Genomic DNA, 10,923 nt, shown 5'->3' on the forward strand with positions numbered 1-10,923 from the left:
AGAACCGTGTGGCGCGTCTCTTTCGCGAGATCCTTCTGTCGAGCCAAGCTCTTTAGTTTAATCAGAAGCCCGGGGAAAAAATCCTTACGGTCACGCATCCCTTTAACGACGCGTTGCTACAAAGACGTGCGGGTTTTGTTCCGAAAGGAACTTGCCTCCTTGTACAATCGCCCGCCCGTCCCCTGTTTCGTTTCGTTCGGGGAGAAGAGACCACGGTGTGATTTCGTAAGGCTTTTATAAACTGAGGGAGATTTATTGCTTCTTTGGACGACGAATCAAGTCGATCTTATATAACGTTCTAAAAGCCGGTCGCAAAATGAACAAGCAAACTTCTAACTATTGCGGGCGTGCAGTTTTTAGAAAGGCGTTTCTGCTTTGAGCTGGGATCTCAGAGAAGAGCGAAAAGAGTCGAAAGAGAGCGAAAAGACGGCGGTGCTCCGCGACCGGCATATGGCTGGTAAGAGCCGCGCGTCCCGCTCCCTCGGCGCGACGACAGCCAGCAGACGCCCCGCCGCCTGCCCGCCCAAAGACGAGCGCAGCAGCTGCTCAGAAAGGTTTTAACGGGGACTCCGCCTCCTAGCGGGAGCTGGCCAATGAGAGGTCAAAGGGGCGGGGTTTGAGGGGCAGCTGTGACGCCACCAACCCGGAAGTGGTCCGGCTCTTGGCTGGAGGTTTTCCCAGCAGCCGCTCCCAGCGGGGAAGGGGATCCCTCAGGTAGGCAGCGGGGAAGCCAGGCAGGCAGGCAGGGCTGGTTTGGGGCCGTTAAGGGGTCCGGTTGGCTCCGATGGGCCCTCCTGGAGGGGAGGCGCAGCAGCGGTACTCTGCGTGTCTCTCTCTCCTTTCGCCAGCGCGAGCTGAAGATGGGTCTGCTTTCCTGAGCGGGGCTCCCGTGCCCCTCTTTCCTTTTCCCTACCGCGGCTTCTTTCCGCTGGAGCTGAACCTTTTTCTCCCCTTGTTTTGTCCCCCCCCCCACAAACATTTCGTGCTCTCCGTTACCTCCTCTTCCCTGTCCTGAGACCGGGCCCTGCTCACGCTGACAGCTCGGGCAGAATTTCGCTTGCTACATTCATGCACAGCCTTGAGTCAGCACATGTGTGCCCGGATAAATACATCTGAATAAGAGTAAAAACTACATTCCTGTATAACAACCTTGATTTTTAGGAGTTACTTAAAAAGTAGCGGGGGGCGGGGCGGGTTTCTGCTGGCTTTGACGTTAAGTTGCTTCCTAGAGCTGATATTGTGTTACACACTGAGCAGGTGTGCCAGCAATTGGATGCTCCAAAGTGTTGTGTGTATGTGTGTGTTCCTGTGCTGATGCTTCACTGCTGCATTTCTTTGTACTGTATTTTACTGTTGTTTTCTTATCCTGTGAGTTGCCCAGATCCCTTTTAAAAATTATTTATTTATTTAGTCCTAAGTGATATATAAATAATATAAATAAATATCCCAGTAGTACAGTAACTACACTGTATTCTCTATTGCTCTAGGGAAATATGGGAAGAGAAGCTCCAGTTGTTATACTTGTTTATTCCTTTAGGTGGTGGGGGCTGCAGTCCTGAACCATTCTGATTGCCTAGCCCGATGGCAGCCGAAGTGAAGGTGACTGGGCAGAATCAGGAGCAGTTTCTGCTGCTGGCAAGATCTGCCCGCGGAGCTGCTCTGGCCAGCCTCATTCATCAAGTGCTGGAAGCCCCAGGCATTTACGTTTTTGGAGAGCTGCTTGACATGCCAAATGTTCAAGAGGTGAGCGCTGAGACTCACAGGGTAAAGACCTGAGTAGTATGGTCCATCTTCCAAAAGACTGATGGAAAATAGCAGGTCCTTATCTTCTCTAGGTCTGTATGACCTCTGGTGACTCTCAGTTCTGCAAGGCAGCCTTGCTTAGCAGTGCCTTAGTATTGTAATTACTTTATAATAATTTTTAAGTCACAGATTATGCTTTCAAGCAGAGCCATCAGTTTGCATATCTTTTGAAACATGTATTTCTGCTCTATATTTAAATGAGCAGCTTCAGGTTTCTCTCTGACTTCCTTTGACAAATTCTTGTGTGGCAGTGCTGAATGGAGATTAGCAGTCTTTCCATTGAAGCACTGAATAAAATAGCTTTTAAACTAATGTTTTTCATACTGAATTTGGGAATCCATAGGGTTCTTAAAGACATTTAGGATTCTTTGGGGATTCTAATCACTCATGCTAGGCAAAATTGCTTGATCTTTCCTTATAATGAATTTTAAAAGGCCAGTATTTATTCTAGGTAAATATGTATTTTGTAATAGACCCACCTAGTACCATCTTTAAATGGGATGTGTCTCTTTGAATGCTTCCCAGAGTCCTCCATAAAGGAATGAATCTCCACAAAATGTATACCTTTTATTAAAAGATTTGGGGATTACATGGTAGAAAAAGAAGTGTGGAAAGCAAGCTGATGTCATAGCATTGAGTTCTTCTATATTGTATTTGGGTAATGGGTGTTTTTCTATAATTAAAGAAAGGTTTAGAATGGCATTAAGGAAGGAAATAGTTGTGGGGCTCTCAATTTTCTTAAAAATCTTTAAAACTTTATCCCTTCCTTCTGCCATGAAACACAGTGGTTTGAAACCTGTGGTTCCCAAACTACAGCAGTCCATCAGGATCCTGCAGGTGGATTCACATGGAGGAAGATAATGTAGTAATAATATAGCCCTGTATTTCTCTTAGGTGGCCTATTCAATGAAACATGGGAATTTAAAAGGGTTTGATGGTTTTTATATGGCTTGCTTTTGTGAAGGTCTGCAAAACCTCTGAATGACAATGATCTGTATAATAGTCAGATTTTGTTGATGTTTATAAAATTCCCACCCTTTTTCTATAACACAACTTTGTGAGAGAGACTAGATAGAGAGGTAGATGTGGTCCAAAATTATCCAGTAACCTTGCTTTGTATTCTTAGATATTTATGCTGGATTTTGAGCACCCGTAAACTGTAGCATTCCCTCCACAAAAGCACTACACAGAAGGAAACAAACAGGCTGCTTTAAAAGTTTTCCCTGAAATTGTTTATACTGAGAATATAAATGATTATACCATTTGGGATAACAGATGGAGGCTCATAACATTAAATAGTCCTCCAAACAATAACAACTGCTCTCCATATAGAAAATTAGTACTATATGTCTAAGAGCAAGTAGGCTAGAACATTTCTCTCTATCCACTATTTTTCTACATAAATGTCAGGAATGTTTAATTTTATGTAGAATAGTACATTAGTACATATTGATTCCCCCCTAATTCTTTTAAGCGGTACTGCCTGGACAGAATCTCACCACATGGTCTATGTTGCTGTCCACCTGGGATGTGCATGTTCATGAGATGGGATGCCCACATTTCCTTCTTGCTCAGAGTGTATTGGAGATTTCTGCATGGGAAAAGAACAAGGACAAAATTAAGTTTCCTTAGTAATTAAGCAAAATTATTCTGGTGTGAACTGTGAAAGATTCCACAAGCCAAAAAGGGTTATTTTGTCATTTCTCAAATAACTGTAGTTCTTTTCTCTCCCTCTGTAGCTAGCCGACAGTGAGTTCTCGCCTGTTTTCCGACTGCTCACACTCTTTGCGTATGGGACGTATTCAGATTACCTGGGTATGTCTTGTCTTCTCCTTAAAAAACAGGAACGTTAGAGAAAAACTGCCAGTAGAGATGGAAGAGTCAGGAAAGCAAAAATGAAGCAGGGTTTCATTGTAGGGGCTGGATAACATGATGTCATTTTGTCTTAATTTAGAAAGCAGACAGCTTCAGTGCTGAAGCTCTCCTGCCTAGGATCAGGATTTATAGACTGAAAATTCCACGTAGCTGAGGAAGGAACCAATGGACACCAAAAGCAGACTGAGGCTGGCCCATAATGTGCAATCGCCTCACTCCTTTGACTCTGCTCCCTGTATTCTTTTCTTTGTCCACAGTCTTTGGATGATGTCCCAGAGGATGGAGAGTGTTGGTGGTGTATAATGGGGTGACCACGCTGCTGTTTGTTTGGTCATAATACCAAGTTCTTATTTTTAACTGGGAAAGTGTGGTCTCAGAATCAGGCTCTACTGTTTTTAAAAAGGCTAAGCGGCCTAATTTGTATGTTTAAACTCTAGGCCCCCAAAGAAGGGAGAATTTGTATAGGATTGCTGGATATTTATGTAAATTGCAGCGTGCATGTTTTTGACTTAGGTCAGTTTGGACTGGTTAAGTTTCTTCTTATGAGGAGAAAGAATTGGGGTTGGGTGTCTGAGTCTGTCATGAGAAGTGGAAAAAATGGGAAGGATGCTTAACTATGGAAAAAATGGGTGGGATCTTATCCAGTGATGATAGTGAGAATTTGAAGGAATATTACTTTTTGTTTTGCTCTGAGAGCAGCTGAAGCTGGGAATCTGCCTCCCTTGACAGAAGCTCAGAAGAACAAACTGCGCCATCTGTCTGTTGTTACGTTGGCTTCCAAGCTGAAGGTAGCATATCTATCCTTTTCTTGCCTATTCTGCTCGTTGTTTAGAAGTCCTCTGGAATTGGGTGGCTAATAAATTCAGATAAGCAAATAAATGCATAAAGAAGGTCCTTCCTCACACTGGCTTGTGTGTCTGGCAGTGCATCCCCTATTCTGTACTATTGGAGCAGCTCCAGCTGAAGAATGTGCGGCAACTGGAGGACTTGGTGATTGAAGCAGTGTATGCCGATGTACTCCGGGGGAGCCTGGACCAGCGCAACCAGCGGTTAGAGGTGGATTATAGCATTGGCCGGGACATCCGCAGGGAAGAGCTCAGTATCATTACCCGCACGCTTCAGGAATGGTAAGGAAGACTCTGATCTAATGCAAGCTGGCGAGAATACTGTACATCTTAACAAAGGCAAAGAAGCCCACCACACACTCTCAGGCTCTGCTGCATATGTGAAAAGAACTCAAAAGGGTGCTGTTCCTGGGGCCCATTTGGGACTGCAGTCCCCTGATCAGCGTCACACCACTTGGCAAGGATGAGCAAAGGGCTTTTTATCCCCTTGTACAAGTAGTCCTCACTTAACAACCCTAATTGGGGCTGGCAACTCTGCCGCTAAGCGACATGGTCATTAAGTGAAACATCAAGGGATTGCTTCTCCACTTAGCGGCAGTGGTTTTGGCAATCCCAGTTGCTGTCATTGAGTGAATCCCACATGGTCGTTAGGCAAGGACCCACCCAGATCCAAACCATTCTTGGGAGAAGGTAAGGGATTGCCTCCACTTCTCCCGCCATCTCTGCTGCCACTAGCTGCCCCCAACATCCAGCCCTGCCCTCTACTGGCCAGGGCCTCTACTGGCCAGAGCCTCCTTTCACGCACCAGCCAGGTCCTTCTTTCATGCCAGCCTTCTTTCACATGTCGACTGGGTCCTTCCTTCTCAAAAGGAGGCCCTGGCCAGGGTGAGAAAGAAGGGTCCAGCTGGTAGTAGCGTGTGGCATGGCACACGCCTGCCTGCCTCTAGCTCTCACCCATAACCTGCAGAATGTTTCCACAGCTCTTCCCCTCTGTGTGGCCAGGATGGTGAGCCCAATGGAGGGGAGGCAGGCAAAGATGATGGTCAGTTGGGGGTCGGGGGCGGTTGTAAATGTGGGTGGGCCAGAATTTTGTTCACATGACCATGGGGATGCTACAACGGCCAAAACTTCAAGGACTGTTCATAAGTCCATTTAGCACCATTGTAAGTTCAAATGGTTCCTGAATGAATGGTCATTAAGTGAGGACTACCTGTATGCAGTATTAATTCCAGGATTTTGTGCCCATGAATTGGTCTCTATATGTTACACCAATTAACATAATTTATTCTGCGTTTGTGAATCTTAAAGTGGAATAAGAGGCAATCAGGGACACTGAAGAGATATCCTCTGATGATAGAAATATACCCTCCTCCATGTAATGTATGAGTTTCATCAAATGTTACAAAACATTATAAATAAATATTTCTAAAAGCTAGAAATGTGTTCTTAGGTCCAACCACTTTTTTTCTTTTAAAAATGAAAGCCAAGATTCTTAGGAAACTAGATTTGGTGTTCACATTTTATGCTTTTTCGGTACTCTAAAATCTTGGTATACATGCAACTTGATCCTAATTTTAGAAAAATACTTTCCATTGGTGGGAAGAGGGCCGTATGCCTGTGTGGGGACCTTGCCAAGTACAGATGTCTGTGGAAGCAGATTCAGTCTCACAGGACTATTTCTCCTATCCCTCTCACTTCTTCCCTTGCTATGAGAACATTTTACACATCCCTTTTCCATTGAAGTCTCTCCCGTGGGGTCTGGAGCACAAAATACAATGATGCTAAAATGATGACACACACACACACACACATTCATCATCATCATCATCATCATCAAGCAAATGTTGCCACTAGGTACTTGGGTCTCAACATCTGATGCAAGCACCTAAGTCATGGGATTTGCATGATGACCTTATCCTGCACATTTCCTTGTTTGCCCTCCTACCCATGGCTGCTCCTGAGCCCATCTTGCTTCCAGATCTCCAGATCTCAAGACTTACCAGCTTCTGCTAAATGCTGTTTGCTCTCTTAGTTGCCTTGTTGGTCTCCTGCTTGTTCAACTTTTACTGGTCCTTCCCAGGTGCCAGGGCTGCGAAGTTGTCCTTTCAAGCATTGAAGAACAAGTTAGCCGAGCCAATCAACACAAAGAGCAGCAGCTGGGCCTGAAGCAGCAGATTGAGAGTGAGGTGAGGGGCAGGGCTGCAGCGCAGAGCTTCCCCCCAGCTTCCGACTGACTTCACCATTAAACCTGGCAACCTCTGCTGGTCTTGTATATTTCCGGTCTAGCTGGGGTAGGCAACTTGTGGCCACCTGTAACTTCCAGAGCCCCACCAGGATTGTGCCCCTGAAATTCAGAAAGGCAATCTTTTATCAAGGAGAGAAGGTGATGTGGGACTGTTAACCCTACCAGCGGCTCGCCAAGTTCAACTCAAACATTTTAGGTTATGGCCTATAAAGCCATAGTTGGCTCAGGCCCCGGGTATCTACCCGGCCACCTCTGCCAGATGTATTCTGCTCCTTGGAGTCCAAATGAACAGAGAAGGCCTGCTGGAAGTCCCTACCTCTTGGGAGGTAAGGTGGGGGGGCCCCCCAAATGGGCATTCTCTGTGGTAGCTCCCCTCTTTGGGAATAGCTTGCCCCCCAAGGCAAGGGTAGCTTCTGCCCTGGTAGCCTTCCAGAAAGTTGTAAAAGCTTGGCTGTTCCGGAAGGGCTTTGGGATTTTACCATTATGTGTATTAGGGCCAAGTGTGAATGTTGCTATTATTATTGTTGTTGCTATTTGATTTTTTTTAGCTTTAATCTACTTGTTGCTGTTGCTCTTGCGCAGTGCTTAGAGTCTTTGAAACTGAGGTATATACAGTTAATAAATACGCCTCCAGTAGGCTTAGCTTGCCTACTTTAGATGAGATAAAGTCCAGCAACAATATACTGAAAATGTCAATTCCACCTCCTCTGTATCTGATGCTTCTTACTCATTACAGATAATACAAGTTCTGACTCCATGTAAGGCATCTTCTTATGTCTCTGTCATACCCCAAGATATAAAATGATAAAAGTCACTTGTCTTATCATCAGCAGCAAAACTGGACCTAAGACTGTGAATATTGTTTTTAAAGAAACAATCATAATACTTATTCTGTGATCATCATTCAAATCTGGTCAGGAATATTTAACATCATAAAATGTTTGACGTGAGACGCAGAAAGGTGCTCTTAAATTGGGATCAGGAGCACTCCATTCAAAACTACGTTTTACTAGCTGGTCATAGCAATTATAGCCTGGATGACAGAAGTTATTAGATTAGATGTTAAAAAACTTTGTCCACCTATCCATGGAGAAGATTCTTCCCTCCATTTTTACATGATTAATTTGCCTCTTAACCCGTGTAATTCTACTCTGAATGTGACAGAACCTTTAATTATTTGTATTACCAAATTACCCATCTTGCTATCTGTCACATTTTGATGTGCATCATTATTCCAGGCTTATGTCTCCTAATAGAAAACACTGAAGGGAAGGGTGGGGAGGTGTGTTTTAAGAATTTGGGAGGTTTTAAGGGGGCAAAGCAGGTATGAGGAGCCTTTCAGGTATTTAAGGCATTCATTTTGCTTGCCCATTAAAGTTCCTGAAACCTCCTCCCAGAACTCATCACGTTTGGAGTGTAATGCTTGACAAGGCATACAAAACCCAGGACAGGCCTTGAGCCCATGGAAATGGTCCATGTCTGCTTTACGTGCTCTGATAACAGTCTTGTCGCACGTGGGAGAAAAGAGCCTGCTCCATTTTAATTCCCTACAAACATACCTTAATTATTAGAGGTTTGGCAGCATATGGGATACGTTTGTAATTATTATTTGCTCAGAAAACTACCAATATTAAAAATAAAACGTAAAGACATTTCATCTGGCCAGTATTTTATTCTCCAAATCAATCTACTGCATGGTCAACAAATGCTTTTATGGATGTATTTCATAATACAGTCATAAAATGCCTATCCTTGTTTGCCTGGAGAAATTAATTATTTTGACTAATGTAAGAAAAAGATGATTCTAGATACCTGTGACTTACTGGTTCATACATTTCATTTAGGTATTGTTTATATTACATATAGCTTATACTTTCTTCTTCTTAACTTTGTTGTGTTCACCACCCAGAGTCTATTAAGACTGGGTTGGTCTACAACTATTGCTAATAAATTGGATGAGTCAGCAGCTGGGGAGAGAAATCTCAACAGTGTTTTCATATACACACCCGCAACCTCCAGCTGAATTTTGGCTCTTCAATGGCTCTTCAGAACATTGGAAGGCATCCATGAAACCTTAGCACAGACAGAGACCCCCAGATGGAATTTTTAAATTAAAGACCTGGATGGAGGATACCTGGTGAGATTTTTCCAGTATGATTGTGTCAGGGAAGCCATCCGGTCTTTGGTGCTGGAACTGTGTCTTCCTTGTTTCTTCTCCCTCACTTTCCTTTTGCCCAGCAGGTGGCAAATCTGAAGAAGACAATTAAGGTGACAACAGCAGCTGCGGCAGCGGCAACATCCCAGGACCCCGAGCAGCATCTGTCAGAACTCCGGGAGCCCGCACCGGGTACCAACCAGCGCCAGGCTAGCAAGAAGGCCTCCAAGGGCAAAGGGTGAGGTGGCATTCCAGTGAAGGCTGGCTATTGCTTTTCTGCATACGGGACAGGAAAGCAGAGCACTCCCTGAGGTGTTTCATCAGTCCCTGACATTGGGGCTCTAACAAGTTACCTGTAGAGCTGCAAAGCCCTTGTCTTGGGCGTTCAGGCAGAACTGCCCCCGGTCCTCATTCCAAGGCTTTTTCCTTCTCTACAGGCTCCGAGGCAGTGCAAAGATCTGGTCTAAATCAAACTGACAGGACTGCTGGCTGGGGAGTTCAAACAGGTGTCCCACGTCTGGTGCTTTCTTCTTCAATCCAGATGTATTTCTGTGCAGCCCTGTCCCTGTGTAAATGGTTCTGCCTTTCCATTATTTTCTTCTTGTGTTCCTTGCAGTTGCTTTCTCCTGGTCCTCTCTGGTAATCCTGTTAGCATCTTCTCTATTCTGAATGCCACTTTTTTTTTCTTGTCTTCTCTCCCCTCTCCCTCCCCCCTCCTTCCCCCCTCCCTGCCCCCCCCTTCGACTTTTGTTTTCTTGAATGCATTTTTAAAGAGCCATGAAATGACCCATGTTTAAATTACATTTGCACCAACAGACTGTTGTGGAAGCCTGTGTGGAAACAAATCTGGCATCAAATAGCCACTTGAATTCTCTGAGCAGATCCTGGGACATTTGCTCTGGGGCGCACAGCTGGACATCTCAGTTTTCTGCTTTACTGGGATCAGTGAAAGGGAGGAGTGTTTGTGTGAATGTTTGAGTGGATTGTTTTTAAAAATAGTATAAATATATAAAGCAAATAAAAATAAAAGTATAGACATATCTCCAAGAGTGTCTTCACTTTGGTGCCACACTGATTTGTTTTGGGATGTTCTGGATATGGATAACTTGTTTTTTAGGCCACAGCATTGGTGGGCTTTCTTTTGGGGGGAAACAGGAATAGAAATATATGTAGAATTATTAGCATGGGAATGGGAATGCTTTGCGCCTTGGAAGGAAGTCAGGAAACAGCAGAAGAATGAGCTCAGTTTACAAACAGGAGGTTAAGAAAGTCCTCAGGATTGTAAAGAAACAGTGTCAAACCATTAAGAAAAATCGTTCCTTACAAAATGGGAGCCATGCCCAAATGAGAATAAAAATACATTTCTGCATAATAAATGTTATAATGAATAACATATAATAACAGATATTAAGGAACATATTCTTAAGAATATTAAAAACAACACGGGAACCAGGAAACCTGTAAGGAGGTTGTTGGATAATAGGGTGACAAGCAGTTTCACGGAGAAAGAGATTATAGAAATGCTGGCGGAATTCTCTGAATCTGTCTTCACTGCAAAAGATTTGCAGTTTACCTGTGCGTGAACTGATATTTTTGGGAAGCTCAGGCAAACTGAAGAAATTTCAGAACTTAACCAATCACTACAACGAGATGGCATTTGTCCAAACGTTTTCTCGGTCTTTTGGCTGAGATCTACTGTCGTGTAGTTTTGAAAGAACTTCAGTGAGAAACTATTGGTCAAATAAAATAATGTAATATATCCTCACAGCTAACTGCTAAATAGAAATCTTTTTTTAAAAAAAGGTTCCTGGAAATAATAGGCCAGTTAGTTTGACTAGGACTCTGGAAAACTGGGATCCTCGGTCAGTGCCACGTTCCTGTGTACAGCTGGGCACTGACTCATGATGGGCTCATGAAGGCGATTTGGAGCCAGCCTGCTGGTGGAACAGGACTAGAAGTTCTAAGCATACTTCCCTGGGACTAAGCCGTTCAAATCAGTG

General features: G+C 44.1%; 1 protein-coding gene across 1 annotated transcript; it reads left to right on the top strand.

Moving 5' to 3' along the window:
- Positions 1 to 603: 603 nt before the first annotated feature.
- COPS7A (COP9 signalosome subunit 7A) lies at positions 604 to 9,963 on the top strand. Its single transcript, XM_007420433.4, has 8 exons — positions 604 to 714; positions 1,538 to 1,743; positions 3,543 to 3,618; positions 4,378 to 4,466; positions 4,603 to 4,805; positions 6,604 to 6,709; positions 9,010 to 9,161; positions 9,361 to 9,963. Exons 2-8 carry the CDS (start codon positions 1,582 to 1,584, stop codon positions 9,398 to 9,400), a joined length of 828 nt encoding a protein of 275 aa, XP_007420495.1. The 5' UTR covers positions 604 to 714; positions 1,538 to 1,581; the 3' UTR covers positions 9,401 to 9,963.
- Positions 9,964 to 10,923: the final 960 nt, after the last annotated feature.

The sequence above is a fragment of the Python bivittatus genome, unplaced genomic scaffold (assembly GCF_059951505.1).
Source record: "Python bivittatus isolate LINGU-HERP-01145 unplaced genomic scaffold, Pbiv_v1 ctg000270_np1212, whole genome shotgun sequence".
Classification (NCBI taxonomy): domain Eukaryota; kingdom Metazoa; phylum Chordata; class Lepidosauria; order Squamata; family Pythonidae; genus Python; species Python bivittatus.